This window comes from Magallana gigas, chromosome 9 (assembly GCF_963853765.1).
Source record: "Magallana gigas chromosome 9, xbMagGiga1.1, whole genome shotgun sequence".
NCBI lineage: Eukaryota > Metazoa > Mollusca > Bivalvia > Ostreida > Ostreidae > Magallana > Magallana gigas.
Window position 1 is genome coordinate 47,500,427 of NC_088861.1, and position 16,452 is coordinate 47,516,878.

General features: G+C 34.1%; 2 protein-coding genes and 1 long non-coding RNA gene across 6 annotated transcripts in view; 1 reads left to right on the top strand and 2 right to left on the bottom strand.

Annotated features, from left to right (window-relative positions):
* LOC105320764 (porimin) overlaps window positions 1-16,452 on the bottom strand; it is a 129,878-nt gene that overhangs the window by 12,793 nt on the left and 100,633 nt on the right. The window lies entirely within an intron of this gene.
* LOC136271232 (uncharacterized) overlaps window positions 42-16,452 on the bottom strand; it is a 52,191-nt gene continuing 35,780 nt past the window's right edge. The window contains exons 4-6 of one of the 3 annotated variants that reach the window (XR_010709123.1): window positions 14,203-14,395; window positions 858-955; window positions 42-458 (exon numbers count right to left, since the gene is read on the bottom strand). This is a non-coding gene — a long non-coding RNA (uncharacterized lncRNA). The remainder of the gene's footprint in view (window positions 459-857; window positions 956-14,202; window positions 14,396-16,452) is intronic. The other 2 variants (XR_010709125.1, XR_010709124.1) reach the window with 2 other exon arrangements.
* On the top strand, window positions 3,521-14,004 carry LOC136271228 (uncharacterized). 2 transcript variants are annotated; one of them, XM_066070777.1, is made up of 2 exons: window positions 3,521-3,653; window positions 11,782-14,004. In XM_066070777.1, the coding sequence occupies exon 2, from the start codon at window positions 11,816-11,818 to the stop codon at window positions 13,466-13,468; it is 1,653 nt and encodes a 550-aa protein (XP_065926849.1). In that variant the 5' UTR covers window positions 3,521-3,653; window positions 11,782-11,815; the 3' UTR covers window positions 13,469-14,004. The 2 variants fall into 2 exon arrangements, with proteins under 2 accessions (XP_065926849.1, XP_065926848.1); XM_066070776.1 differs by having other exon boundaries at window positions 3,524-3,622.

Sequence of the window (16,452 nt, forward strand, 5' to 3'; positions counted from 1 at the left end):
TACATTGTACATGAAGAATTTTGTGTAACAAATGTATTAGTAAGATTAAACAAGCATAAATGCGTGATCATTTAACCAGTTTATATAAATCCCACATTCACGCCCAAATATCCGTTGCAGTCATGTTTCATCATTTGGATTTCTCAGACTGTTTTCAGGTACAGGACATTGCGAAAGTGAAGTGAATTACTTTGAATGGAAGACCATATGCATTGTGAAAACAATTAAATTATCACCCAGTTGAAAATTAACTACTTGGATGTACTTATTGAATAAAATCAACAATTTGATTAAATGCAAGAAATTTAACACCTTTAGAATTAATTGTGATAAGTGAAGGTAAATAATTTATTAATTAGAAGACCTTTATATGATATTAAAGACTTCAACCTTACCAGCTACTTCATCACATCTCTATAGACTGACAATATCAATCCCAGGAACCCGGATATTGCGAACTGAAAAATTGTCGAACATTTTGTTAGCATTAAATGTTTCTCAAAAGAAGAGGTCTTAAGATTTTATTATTAGCAATTTACAATTCAAAACAAAATGAATGCATCTTAATTTACAATACAAATTGACATAATGCTTAAACTGACAATTTTTTTTCTTTCAAAAACAGACATTAAAAAGACTTTATTCGCCGGTTTTCTTCTTGTATTAGACAAATCAACAGATATTTTATTTAAAAAATTACATTACAAATTGTGATTATATGATATAGAATTTTTATAGGTAATATTGCATAAATCATGCATCCAAAACTAGATTAAACACTTGCATACTTTTTTAAATACATACTTCGCCTCAGATTTAATTTTGGCATTGTGAGAAGTACAATTCCATTTACCGACCATCACTGTAGGGAACACGAACACGTGACTGTACGCCCCCGTCTCCGGAAACACCGGCTCCGACAGTCCGGAACTGGCAAGGACGCCGATGATCAGATCTATAAAAGAGAAAACCAAGGACGGTCTGTCACCGTTATATTGCTAAACGTCAGAAATTCAAGTGGTTGGAACACAGATCCGCCCGCGTAGATCGGAATCACTAGTGATCTACGTGAGCGGATCTAAGCGTCTCTTTATAAAGATAAATTATATGTCAATCATGACAATACAAATATATAGCTGTTCGTGAAGAAAATATTACATAAGCACATAAGCTTCACGGTTTATAAAGCGAAAACTGCCCAAACCATTTTATATCGTATAAAACAAATAAATATTGAATTTAGTCCTTAATTACACAATGTTGATTTAACAGATTAGCGGTTCTTCAGACCTACCACTCTGTCTCTTTGAATTCACACACACAGAGTCCAAAAAGTGTCAATCACTAAATAAATAAGTAACTTTGTAAGATATAAACTGTGAGAAAATACTACGAAACAAATGCTGAGTTTAGAAAGTAAAGTCCAAAATAAAGTTATTAATGAACAATGAATCTCGCACTGTGATAGATGCTTAGAGACTCGGTGCTTGTTAGGACACCCCCCCCCCCCCTAAACGCACGCTCCCAGAACCGGACAATAAGGACAATAAGGGCATGGGATTTGAATATCATGTTTTAAAACTCGGTGCTTTAAATTTCATCACGGGATGATAAACAGTTATTTGAGTCGTAAGGTTTGTGATGTTTTGTATAAATCAGGGTATTATTAATTTAAAAAAAAATGATAACATTTCGACGGAAAAAAGATCAAACAGTTTTTTTTAATTCCTAATAACCATTCTGAGTTCGTACGATTAAAATTTATACTACATAGATATTTATCAATTAACCCTTGACCATATTGATCTCTGACTTGGCAATTAAATTCTCTGTCTGTCTGTCTGTCTGTCTGTCTGTCTCTCTGTCTCTCTCTCTCTCTCTCTCTTACCCCCGACTAGTAAACTCCCAGATAACATTCCAGATATCAACTTGTCCTTGTTATTTCTGTAAAACTTGCGCATTTTCACACCGACTTTATCATTTTTTAAATGTTGACTTTAAAACATCCACGATAAAAAGTGTAGTGAAACAGCTGAGGGAGTTTGAAAAGCCTTTTTCTATTGTGATTTAAGTGCAAGAAAATTTACCGGTGAATGGTGAATGATTACACAGGGTTTAAGAGTGTTTGTTTAAACCACGTAGGCGGCCTCTGCTCGTCTACTGCATACACATTGTATACTGAGCAATAAATCTATGGGATTTCTCTCTAATTTTATTTTTGTTTAGGATTATGGAATTAAAATTGATAGAACAAATTTAAGGGATTAATGAACTGGTTTTTGTGTTTTTTCCTTTTCGCCCTAAAACTCCATAAAAAATAAATAAATAAGAATTCGCACTTTCATTTATAACTCCTGCGGTGATTTTTCCTATACATGTACATTAAGTAGAAACAAATGAGAGGTGTATAAGTATACATCTACCACAAATAACGCCGTGTACACACCATAACATTTTAATGTCACAACAGGCAAATCAAAATTAGGGGAAAATAAATTGGTACCAACGCGAATACTTTTATTAGAGTGTTTAAAAACAATGAAGAATGTAGATAAAGTTTGGAAAAATAGCGTCTGAAAATGAATGAGTTGATTCACGATGAATATTTTTCTATTTTTACTTACAAAACAATCGATATTGATTTCGAAAAGAAAAGAGCTCATTCATTCTATGGCTAACATTTTTGTTGTTGACGTGAGCTTGGTAGTCTACAAATATCCCAATATCTTAAACTTTTAAATTTGACATTTATGGACATAAACTGTTGTTTAGGAACGAAAAATGCAAACCTCAAAGATTACAAATTAGAACATTTCCAAAATCATTATACAGAGCTCTTCGTCCAAGGGAGGTATATTTAGTCTTAAAATGGCGACCACCATCTAGCCGCCTTAAGATTATCCAACGAGTTGGGTGTTTTTTAATCTTAGGCGTGTTTAGATTGTATGTATACGTTATATCTTGTGTAAAACTATTGTTTAAGCTATATTTGATATTGTATTGCTGTTGAAAATTGAAATAGATTATGGAAAATTGAAAAAACAAAATCTTACGCGTGTACTTATATGTATGCTTGCCAAGAATTTATCAGGGTACGGAGAGGACAAAAAACGAAAACTTATATAGATAACAAACTTATTTTGCTCGATTATAGGTAAACTTTCGCTCTTTGTTGTTCAATTGTTTTTTTTTTTTTTGGTTTTTTTTTTTTGTATTTTTTTTTGGGGTGGGGGGGGGGGGGGGGGGGTGAGGTTACGGGAGTTGGATGAATGGATGTAGGTATCAGCTACCTTTTTTCAATTATTGGCAATTTTCCTCGTTGAGTGAATGAATGTTTATTTCTCTCAAATCCTCTCAAATCAAATCAATGGTACATGAGGTATAAAAAACAGAATATTTACAAATGTACAAATGCTACAGAGTACTCCTTTAATTATTTCTCCTGCTCGGTGCTTCATGTCCTTCATCACGCAGACCCTAGATCCACCCCCGAAACACGTTGTTAATCACGTGTCATACCTTGAGATACGCCATGTTGGACTAGCCACTAGGGTGTGTATTTACCGACATTAACCATGTGAGACAACACTTATTCTGGACTAAAATGCTACCAATATTCAATGTAAGGATTCTACGTCAAAGTTCATTTAAATGTAGGTAACTATTTTGAATAGCTTTATAAAGCTATATAGCTTTTTCAAGCCATATAGCTAAATCAAAAGATTGTGCTGGACCGGTGAGGACTAATCGCCGGAATGGCGACGGAATAGACGTAGTGACATGTATAAAAAGGTCGATAACTTGTGTTAGGTATAAGCTATCACCATTCGTTTTTCAGTTTTTTAATCTGTGGATATAGGGCTATCGATATATGTAAAAACATTTTTGATAGGTACATGTTTGATACATAAAACCTTGACCGGAATGAGCTATGATCGCAAAAATTAGCTGCCGGAATGACGAAGTCGACTTCATAAAACACCTAATATCTCAAAAAGTTTTTAATATTTTTTCATTCGGAAACGATTTTTTTAATCACAACGACCAGGCCTATAAAATGTAAAAAAAAAATAGATTGATATCTCTAGATTTAGTATGCAAAACCTTGACCGGAATGGAAATTTTTCGTTAAAAAAGAATGCTGAAATCGTGCAGTCATCTCTAAATAATCACCTGTATCATAAAAACCATTGATTATATTTCCATTCGGTCAAGATTTTTTTCATTCCTGGGTATACACCTTTCAGAAAATATATAGTTTTATATATCAAACTGGATTTAAATGCTCAAAACCTTGACCGGAATGAAAATTTTTCACTCAAAATTTACAAATTTTATTAGATGCACTCAGGTATCGCTCAGGTAAAGAAGCCGTACTACAAGAAGGTGTGAACAACACAAGTAATAAAAACATAGAGAGTTTATTAAAACAACAAATTTCAATAGAACAACAAATTTAATCACGACAATGGTCAATACATAGCCAATCTGTACAATCATATTTACATCTGCACATTTTGAATGTTTCCAAACATTACAAAGCTTTTTCCCTAATTTAAAATCACAGCCTACCATTTCATCCACCCAATCTGGACATCCACAAGAATAACAGCAATGAATTGTTAAAATCTTGTGTTTTAAAACTGTAATGTCAGGAGTTTGTGATGAATTTTGCGGAAATTGCGTAAATAAACCATTTTCTAAACATTCTACAAGATGGCTCCTAATACTTTCTGATTAAAAAGAGTTTTAGTTTGAAATGAATTATCGGGATTAAAACAAAATTCTACAAGGTTAGCAATTGCAAATAATCCACAATCAAAGCCATTTTCTTGTTGTTGAGAATCTAAAATCTTAATAGGAATAGAAGTCTTATTATACGCCCATAAATAAGAGAGAGTTTCAAGAGATGGAGTGTTTACTGTTTGGTTCTTGCTCTTGCTAAGACTCTCTAAAATACAAATTTCGTTATTGTTATTTTGAAAAGATGTTACCCAATGACTTCTACCCGTATGATGTATCTGAACTGAAGGTGGTTGAGTATGTTCAAATTTTTTATCGCATTTCCATGATTTAGTTTGTTCGTCAAATAGTGGTGCAAGATTTGTGCAAGATTTGTTAACTGTGTATATGTTCAAACTGCTTTTTGATTATATCTAATGAATAATTCACAATATCGGAACACAGCCACCCTGTTGGATCTAAAATATTTTTCTTGTGCGAAACAGAAACCCATTTTTCCTCTTGAATAACCTTATCGGAACACTCTTTACATTCTAATTTGATTTTTTTTAACGGGAATATCGTCGCAAACATCATCTTGTTCTAACGCGGCGGCGTCGGAATCCGGAGCTGGTATAACTTCCTTGTCGCAATCATTCGGCCACGGTTTTTTTCTACCGGATTTTTTATCGTTATCGTTACGTTTCAAACTACTCTTAGACAATAAAACTAAATTATAAATTTCGTCTTTTGTCAACTGCTTTGCACTTTTAACACTAGTTGAAATGTTTTTCACTTGTTTAACGTCGCGAGCGTTCATCACCCCGATGTATTCACCACTTTGAACTCTTTTAGCGGCATTTAATTTATCGAATATCTGTGATGGCGACATACCGATTTCGGAATCCTTTTTAATTATCCTTCAATTTTATATATCACAGCTTCCATGGACAAGCTTCTATGTATTTAGCTCTTGTACATTTTTACTCCCTTTGATGTAAACAATTAAAATCATCATCCGATCCTAATTATCACGGCTTACACGGACAAGCAGTTTTTACATATAATTATATACATGTATATAGTTTCGATACATTCTAAATCACTTTAATGTAAACAATTAAATCATCATCACGGCTTACATGGACAAGCAGCTTTTAATTCAATTTTAGCTTTGGTACTGTTCTACTTACTGTGATAAAAGCATCGTTGATATCTATTTTTAATAAATAATATAATAACTTTTTTAATAAAAACTCGTATACGAGTTCATGTAGTACATATATGTTTTTATTACATGTGTTGTTCATACCTTCCTGTAGTACGGCTTCTTTACCTGAGCGATACCTGAGCGCATGAATAAAATTTGTAAATTTTGAGTGTAAAATTTTCATTCCGGTCAAGGTTTTGAGCATTTAAATCTAGTTTGATATATAAAACTATATATTATCTGAAAGGTGTATACCCAAGGATGAAAAAAATCTTGACAGAATGGAAATATAATCAATGGTTTTTATGATACTGGTGATTATTTAGAGATGACTGCACGATTACAGCATTCTTTTTTAACGAAAAATTTCCATTCCGGTCAAGGTTTTGCATACTAAATATAAAGATATCGATTTAATTTTTTTTTACATTTTATAGGCCTGGTCGTTGTGATTAAAAATATTAAAAACTTTTTGAGATATTAGATGTTTTATGAAGTCGACTTCGTCATTCCGGCAGCTGATTTTCGCGACCATAGCTCATTCCAGTCAAGGTTTTATGTATCAAACATGTACCTATCAAATATGTTTTTACATATTTCGATAGCCCTCTATCCACAGATCAAAAAACTGAAAACCGAATGGTGATTGCTTATACCTAACACAAGTTATCGACCTTTTTATACATGTCACTACGTCTATTCCGTCGCCATTCCGGCGAATAGACATGCCCTGCTGGACCTGGTCATGCACCCACTGACATACATGTAGCATCGATTCTGAGAGTTTGGGGAGGGGACCGTACTGGACAAGCTAGTTTTCAACAATTGCTAATCTTTGCTGTTCTAATCGGGATTGGGGGGGGGGGGGGGGGCTGGTGACAAATAAATAAATGTTTAAAAAATAAACATCATTCCATTCAATTTCTTTCGATATTTCCAAACAGTTGGGGGTGGGGCACTGTTCTATATGTAAAGTTAATATATATAGGTCAAAATATAACACTTTTTCAAAACGTCTACAAATTTATACTGAACATTATCATGAGCATTCCCATGGCAAAGTGAAAGGCAGTTATTAAGCAGTTTCTTAACCTTAACAGTTAAAACACCTTAACAGTTAATAAACAGTTTTTCAATGTACCCTCTCAGCACTGCTTAGGGGCACGCTGGAACCACAATAATTATAAACCCTTTAATAAAATAAGCAGTTTTATAAGCCTTAACAGTTGATAGGCAGTTTCTTATAGTTCTTTAGCAGTTCATAAGCAGTTATTTTGGAAAGATTTTTTCATTTCTGAACTGCTTATTTACTGCTTTATAAACTGTTAAGCTACTGCTAATTTATTGCTTCATTAACTCCTAGTCAACTGTTTATGAACTGTTTACAAAACTGTCAAGCTGTCCCACATTTTCTGAATTAGTTGCCCAAAATCATTGATGGAAATTTTTCACAAAAATACATTACAATGTATTACACAAAGATACACATGATACATGTACATTGTACCAATTATTTCCCAAATGAAACTAGGTAAATGCATTAACTTAAAGCCAACTTGAATCTACACTGCATGTTGATACTGCATGCATGCATGTAACTTGCTTTTAGCATATAGTTGACATAAATTATATTAATTATCAGACTAATCATGACCTACTTTGCTAGCTGTTCTTGAGAATTAAAATGTTTTCATGTATTTACTCTGATATTACATTTGATTGATCATAGTGGTCCCACATTCCCTGCACTTATAGGGCCTACTCACTTTCACAGCTCCATTGGCTTATATATAATGTATATCAGATCTTAAATAGTTTAAGTGATCTAACTAGGGCAATCATATACTCATTCATTCTTTATTTCTTTAAGCTTTGCAGCTCATCAAATTTTACAAATTAAACATATTAAAGTACAGAAGTGGGTATTTTACAGGAGCCCCTATTACATTGTACATACATAATTATGAAAAATTGACATAAGTAAAGGCGAAAAAAAATAAAAGAACAACATCTACACTTAATTACATATATCGTTTCTTAATTTCATACTATAATAAATGTATTTGCCGAGGTTACACATATCTTTAAAATTTTCGTTATTAAACAATTGCAACAGCTTGAACATCGATGGTTTCTCATAAAAATACTTTTTAATGTATTTTTGACGGTATTCAATATATACTGGGCACACTAAAATAAAATGGAATTCATCTTCAACATAATTTTTTACATGAAAAGCAGTTCGTTTGGGCTCTTTGTGTATTATTGTACCTTCCAGTTTCGATAGCTAAACGATGTGAGGACAATCTTAATTTTGATATACACTGTTGAAATTTTACAGGAATTGACTTTCTAAGGTAATATTGAAGATAAAATCCATCCACTAAATATTTATAAAAATGACATTTCTGCGAATTTTCTATTTTACCAAAAATATCTTGTTTAGCCAAGTCTACGATTCGTTGATTTATGACTTTTAGAGTTAGTGAATCAATTGTTTGTTTATTCCAAACTTCATTGAACCCAATTTCATTTAAAATTTTCTTTACATCAGAAGCCCAATTTTTGTGTCCATGTAATTCGCAGTTAATGTACATTTCTTCGTAACACTTTTGTATAATACAATTATTACTACACAACACATCGTTCCAAAATTTTAAAATTGAACAAAGCCTTTTTGTAATAAGAGGTATTCTACCTAACTCTGCATACACAGCAGCATTAAATGAAGACCTTTTCACACCCAGGGTTTGCTTACAAAAATCAAGGTGCAGTTTTTCAACATTGTTACCTTTATGAGAGCCCCAAATTTCTGAAGCATAATTAATAATGCCACCAACATAACAATCAAAAAGCGATAATAATGTTTCATGATTAAGTATCATGCCTCTAATATTTTTCCTAAACGCAAACATTGCCTTTCTACCCTGGTCAGATAATTGCTTTTCAGCTGTTGTAAATTTAGTATTGTACTGGAATATTATTCCCAAATAAGTAAATTGTTCCACGATTTCTAATACGTCATTACCAATACACCATTTTTCAGTACACTTGATTTTGCCCTTATTTCTAAAAACTACAATTTTTGATTTTTCAACATTTATACACAAGTTCCAAGTTTTGCAATAATGTGACAATTCATTTAAAAGTAGTTGTAGACCTTCAACAGATTCAGAGAAAAGTACCATGTCATCTGCATACATTAGTAGAAACAGATTTAATGATAATAATTCGTGCGGTATGCATCCAGATTTTTAAAAATTCATTTCAAAATCATTTACATATAGATTAAACAAAATTGGAGATAACACTTCACCTTGCATAAGACCAACATTGTTACAAAAATAATCGCTTAAGTGCCCATTCACGACAACACAAGATTTAACATCATTATATAAAGCTTTAATAACATTTAACAATTTACCCTGGATGCCCACTTTAGATAACTTTAACCATAATTTAGATCTATCAATTGAGTCAAAAGCTTTCTTGAAGTCGATAAATGCACAGTACAATCGTTTCCGTTTGCACAAAGTATTTGTTATAATAGAATGGAGAGCAAATATTGCATCTCGTATACCACAATTAGGTTTGAATCCAAACTGGGCATCCGTAATTACATCGTTTGTTTTCGACCAGTCTAACAGTCTGTTGTTCAATATAGATGTAAACAATTTAGCCATATTGCTAACCAGACTTATACCTCTATAATTGTCAGGATTAGTACAATCACCCTTTTTATAAACAGGTACAATGATGGAAGTAGACCAACTTTTAGGAAAAAATCCAATATCTAGTATACAATTGAATAGACTGTATAACAAAGGCAACAGATGCTGCTGAAAATTAATAAAATATTCGTTCAAAATACCATCTTCCCCATGGGATTTTCCCCGCTTCAAATTACTAATAGCTTTTCTAATTTCATCTACCGGTACATCGATTTCCTTATCTAATTCATAAAAAACACACTCATCAGTTGCTTGTTCACAATTGGTATCAAAACTTCCATCTACATTGGTAATTTTTTTAAAATGATCAAAAAAAATTTCGATAGGAACATTTCCCACTGATTTTGGTTTTTTTCTGAATTTGGCAAAAAATTGTCTAGGGTTGTTTTTTTTCAAAATGTTTAACCTGTTACCTTCAATTTGTTTATACGACCTCTTTAGCTTTGCTTCTAGTTTCCTGTATGTACGTTTCTTACTAACTAAATTCAAGTGATTTTGGGCATGTTTGCAAACATTGAATGTACGTAACGCTGTAATATAATCTCTATATAAAGACTTTGGAAGTGGTAAAATTGCAGACAATGAATTTACTAATAAAATCAAACATATCATATGTAGTTAATAGATAATCAATTGTGCTGAGTCCGCGAGCGCCGTTGAAAGTGTAGTCATTGGAATGTCCTCCACTGTGCCGACCGTTAACAATGCGCACGCCCGTAGATCTACACAATGACAATAGACGCTGTCCGTACTCATTGTGACCTAGATCTGGGTTGACCCTTTCAGTCAGCTGATTGTCGGAGCTATATTGTAAGTTGTTGTCCAGTACAGACTCATGCACCTGATCATTCACAATATAGTCAGGCAAAGTTTTTGTTCTGCTATTAAAATCGCCAAATAAGAAGATATCACCAATAGACATGTAGTAATTTAACTGATTTTCTAATTCCATAAACAAATCTATACACCTTTCTTTTAAGAAAGTTGAATTACTAGGTGGAAAATAAGTAAATGCAATATAAATATCTTTTGTATGATTACAAAAACTCTTATCTATCTTAAGCCAACAATAGTATCATGTAAAGATTCCACAAAGGATATAAACGGAGTATAAACATTTCTTATAAGCATTACTGTTCCCCCGCCCTGTGATTTTCCTGATTTCCTTGGAAACACAAATGATTGAAAAGTTTGGTCACTGATGTTGAAATCCTTTCCAATCCAACATTCAGAAAGACAGATTATGTCGTATGTACACAAAAATGATTTGAAATTTCTCTCACTCCATTTGTTTTCGAGACCTCCATGTATGTTCCATGCTATTATGCGCAGTCCAGTTTGGTTCTCCTGACCCCTCTATTTCCCTCTGCTGTGTTTTTGACCTCTTCTTCCCGATGCCTTCGGTTGGGTTGGCGTTGCCTTCATCTGGACAGGACCATCATCGGAGTAAAGTTTTCCGTCGATGAATAATTTGGTTATTTTCCTTGGCCCTTTTATAAATTGGCAGCAATTTTTTCCTACGCTCTTGGATTTCTTTCGGGTACTGTTCCCCAATGGATATATGCGTGTCTTTGAGCTATAAAACTGTTCACTGAAAATTTATTTGAAACATTTTACCTTAAGAGTAATATGTGTATAAATATCCATAGAACATATTAAACTCCATATTGAGTTTGCTGTAAGACACATTTTCTATCTGAATATCACATGCACTTCAAACTGCCCCTCATGGCACTGATGCATTCAAAATTTGCAACCCAACTTCCTGTTATCTCTGATCTTGATTCTGAGTGGTCAGTTTATCTGGCAGTGGCCAGTGACCCAAATTGGTAACTCGGTTGGAAATGAATTCTAGAGTCATGCAAGTCCCCTGTGAGGTGTGTATTAATTAAGCTATAACTGCTTATATATTGCAAAGACTGCTAAGAAAACTGCTTAGAATAACTGCTTATACTTTTACCTAAGCAGTTTTGACCTGCAACCAAAATCCTTACTGCTTGGTACTGCTTAACTGCCAAATAATTTGAAAACTGCTTTAGAACTGCCTATCTACTGCTAAAATAGGCAGTTCACTTTTCCATGGGAATTGTGCTTATTTCTTGTTCTTGTATTTTTCAGGATATCTTGTAACAACTAGTAAAGGAGTCTGACCATGTACCCTAGGACTTGGGCCCAGGATGTGTTACGGTGTCGTCTTTGTGAGACTCCGGGCCCCCCTATGTACTGTGATATTTGTCACATACATCTGTGTAAAGCCTGTGTGGGGGAACATCTCTCCGATCAATCCAAAGAACACAAAGTGCTGCCATTTGAAAAGAGGGGATCTACCACTAAATGTCCAAAACATTCCTCAAAGATTTGTGAACTTTACTGTAAACAATGCGTTGTTCCTATTTGTGCACTCTGTGTTTCCTCCAAGAAACATCACGCACATGATGCTGTTGACATTGCGAATGGTTTAGAGAGCCACAAACATGACTTTCAGAAAGATTTAAAAGAAATTTATCCTAACTATCAGAAAATTGCATCCAACATTGCAGTTCAGAAATCTGAACTAAATAAAAACTCCAGGAAATTGACAACAGCAATTGACAAACATGGAGAAGTCTGGCACAGAGAAATAGACACCATTATACAGAAACTGAAATCTGATCTTGATGAAATGGACGCCAAACACCTGGCTGTCTTAAACAAACAGGAAGATGACATCACACGCACCATTTCTGAAATCACACAGAGCATTGCTGATCTGAAGAAGTTAGTGGACTCCAATGATGTCAGCCGTGTCTCTGCCTACAAATCCAGGATTGCTGAATTCAGAAGATTGCCTCCTAAACTCACAGTTTCCCTACCAAACTTCACCCCTCAGAAAATTAACCCAGAACAACTTTACCAACAATTTGGTTCCCTGTCAGCATTCTCCATTACAACAGAGGAACATGGCTACACCATGGAAACCTCAGAAGCTGGATCCTCTCCTCTCACACCACTGCTTGATGAGCCACGGATCATCTCCACCATACAGACACAGTATAAATATTCACTAACCAGTGTTACTTGTCACAGTGATGAAGAAATCTGGACGTGTAGTTATATTAATGAGATGATGAGTCTCTACAACCTGCAGGGGGAACTAGTGAAGTCAGTCCAAACCAAGTCAGGGAACCGTCCACACGACATAGCAGTGACAAGGAGTGGGGATCTAGTTTATACTGATTACAATGATAGAACTGTGAACATAGTGAAGAATACACAGATACAGACAGTGATCAGACTACAGGGGTGGAAACCTCACGGTGTCTGTAGTACCTCCTCTGGTGACCTCCTGGTTGTCATGGACAGTGATGATAGAAAACAAACAAAAGTTGTGTGTTACTCTGGCTCCACAGAGAAACAAAGTATTCAGTACGACGACAAAGGACAACCTCTCTATTCATCTGGTAGATTTAATTTAACTAAATACATCAGTGAGAACAGGAACCTAGATATCTGTGTGTTAGACTGTAGAGCCCGTGCAGTAGTGGTGGTCAATCAGGCTGGGAAACTCCGGTTTACCTACACTGGTCCTCCCTCTACTACCAAGGGATCATTTAGTCCACGCAGCATCACAACAGACAGCCAGGGTCAGATCCTGACATCAGCCATCCAGCGTATCCACATCCTGGATCAGGACGGACAGTTCCTCCGCTACATTGACAACTGTCATTTACAGGGTCCATGGGGTTTATGTGTGGACACCAGAGACAACCTCTTTGTGGCTGAACACGGCACAGGTAAAGTTAAGAAAATACAATATCTGATGTAAACAAACTTTGGTGTTTTGTATGTAAACAAACTGTGTGTGTGTATTATATGTAAACAAACTGTGTGTGTATTATATGTAAACAAACTGTGTGTGTGTATTATATGTAAACAAATTGTGTGTGTATTATATGTAAACAAATTGTGTGTGTGTGTATTATATGTAAACAAACTGTTCGAGTGTATTATATGTAAACAAACTGTGTGTATGTATTATATGTAAACAAATTGTGTGTGTGTATTATATGTAAACAAACTGTGTGTGTATTATATGTAAACAAATTGTGTGTGTGTATTATATGTAAACAAATTGTGTGTGTGTATTATATGTAAACAAATTGTGTGTGTGTATTATATGTAAACAAACTGTGTGTGTGTATTATATGTAAACAAACTGTGTGGGTGTATTATATGTAAACAAACTGTGTATGTATTATATGTAAACAAACTGTGTGTGTGTATTATATGTAAACAAACTGTGCGAGTGTGTATTATATGTAAACATACTGTGCGTGTGTATTATATGTAAAGACAGTGTGTATATTACATGTACATATGTTATAATAAATATATCAAACAAACTGTGTCAGCTATGTGTTCCGTCTTAGAAAGAGTGTGGATGTAACTGTCATAGTTTTGTTCATCGAAACAAGCTGTCAGATGTCCACCTCTTTTCTCCTTACTTGCTAAGAGATGCTTATTAATATTAATAGATTGTCAGAATCAGAAATGTTGTACCTGCTCTGTTGTGTGACATGTACTCTAGCTGTTTCAACTGAAATACACAACCCAGGATGAAGTCGGACAAGTGTATTCACATCTTTAACTGGTAGGTAATGACAGGATAGTAAATCATGAGTGAAGCCTCTGCATCTAACAAATTGAAGTTTGTCACATACTGCCCAAAGTCCAAGCTCTTGTTGAAACGGCTCTATTTGTAAAATATAATATATGTAACAATTCATTTTTAAAACTTTTATAATACTGCAAAATGATGAATTCTTTTTTTAAGGTTTTCCGCTCTCAGCGGAAAACCTTACTATTATTCTGAAAAATTTTCAAATTTCTTATTATTTTTTTTTTCTTCTAGACGCCAACTTTGATCCTTAATATCTCGCTCGTTTGTTCACCGATTGTTTTAAAATTTTCAGGACTGATAACATGCCGCGTGATGTTGTCGTTGCATATTTTAGTTGAGGAAAATCCCTATCCAGTTTTGAGTTATTCCCCTTTTAGTAAAATTTAACGACTTCTTTTGTCCAGGGGGTTTAGCTTTAACGATGACTGGCAGAGTCTCAAAGATGGGCTGGTTTTGAAGCTAATACATTGAATTTGTGCGAGATATATTTTATTTATTATTTAAATGCAAATAAAAGGGGTGGTATAGATGTTATAACAAAGGTAAGAAAAAAAATCAAAAAAATTCGCGTAATTTCCGCGTTAGTTTTCTACCTGATAAAAATTTGTTATAACATGTATTTTAAAAGTTCTTGGTCTTACCCAGACATTTCATTCGGTATACCGAAAAAGGGGCTGGCCCTTATAATTAGGGAGTTAGAGGCGTCCAAAGTTTCTTGTCAATAACTTAAAAAGGAATAAATATTTCTAATGCATTGTTGAAGCAAAGTTGTAAAGAAATTAATTTTGAATCCTTCTATAGTATTCATTTTAATGTTTTCGTATTTTATAGTCAGTATTTGCAGAAACAATTGTTGTCAGTTCGGTCCATTTTTGTGGGGGTGCGCACGTTTATGAGGTTATGAAAGGGCTTCTTGTAATGCACTAACTGACACATGTAGCGCGCAAAAATAATTCCACATAAAATTCCCAAATGTTTTTATACATATGTACATTTTCATTTCATATAGATAAACCTCTTTGACCTTATTTTTGTTGTTTGTTTCATAACTGTGCCCCTATCTATATTTAGATGCATTACGAGACTCAGGTAACCGATCGATAGGAGAGTCGCTAGCTGTATTCAGGCCGTCGCCTAGACGACAGTGCATGTGCTTGTAGAGCTGGACGTACACGATTAACGCCCCACTGTGTTACTGTAACAGAGACATTTTGAATTGTTTCAGTACTGTGAGATGTGTTAATAAAATGGTTCCAATGCATGGTAATTAAACTCAACTTTTCTACAATACGTATACACGGCCGTCATATAAAGCACAATGTGTATTACTGACATGACAATTTAAACGAACGCGGGATTGCTCCCGATAGAACAATTCTTTTAAAGCAAAAAAAAAAAATACTGATTTGCGATGGATATAATATAATTATCATCGTGGAGATGATTTTAAAAAGTGAACTTAATATTCGTATACGATAATATTTGAATCCAAAGCCGCTAGTTTTAAGTTACGGTTATTAGGGATATCAATTATGACTTGCCCCGCGTTTCAGGTTTTTTACTTGCAAAGCATCTACAAACGAAAATACCAAACAACCTTCAACAGCAACTTATAAATTATTTATTCCATACACAATTCTAAAGAGGTAATTAAATAAATTTTATAAATGCTTTATACTTGTATTCGCTATCTTCCATGGAAAAAAGTGGCATGGAAAAAATGTTGTTCAATGTTCATCAAATACGCTGTAGCCTTAGCAATCGAAAATAATTAACAAACTGTATATTGATAGATTGACATATCAACAAACATTCAGACCCGCATTGTGTTTTCTTACAAGTTCTATAAAACGTAGACTCAATGACTGAATTCTTTACCGTTTTCCGTCTGGGTTATTTTGAATCACGTGTGTACGTCATGTGTAGCCATATAGATGAACACTTTAAGTGTTTAAATTTTAAAAGAAATTGTGTACATGCAGAGCATTGCAATGCTAGGACAATAAAATTCCAACAATGTATATGGTGAGGCCGGTCAGACTGATACCGGTTCTGCTTGTTCTACAAATAGCGAATGTAAGACGAAGTATTTGGGTGTTATATTTTAAACAAATATAAGTATTGCTTTC

What these genes read in the sequence shown, in the direction of transcription:
- LOC136271228 (XM_066070777.1), top strand. Translation starts at nt 11,816, where the DNA reads ATGTACCCTAGGACTTGGGCCCAGGATGTGTTACGGTGTCGTCTTTGT.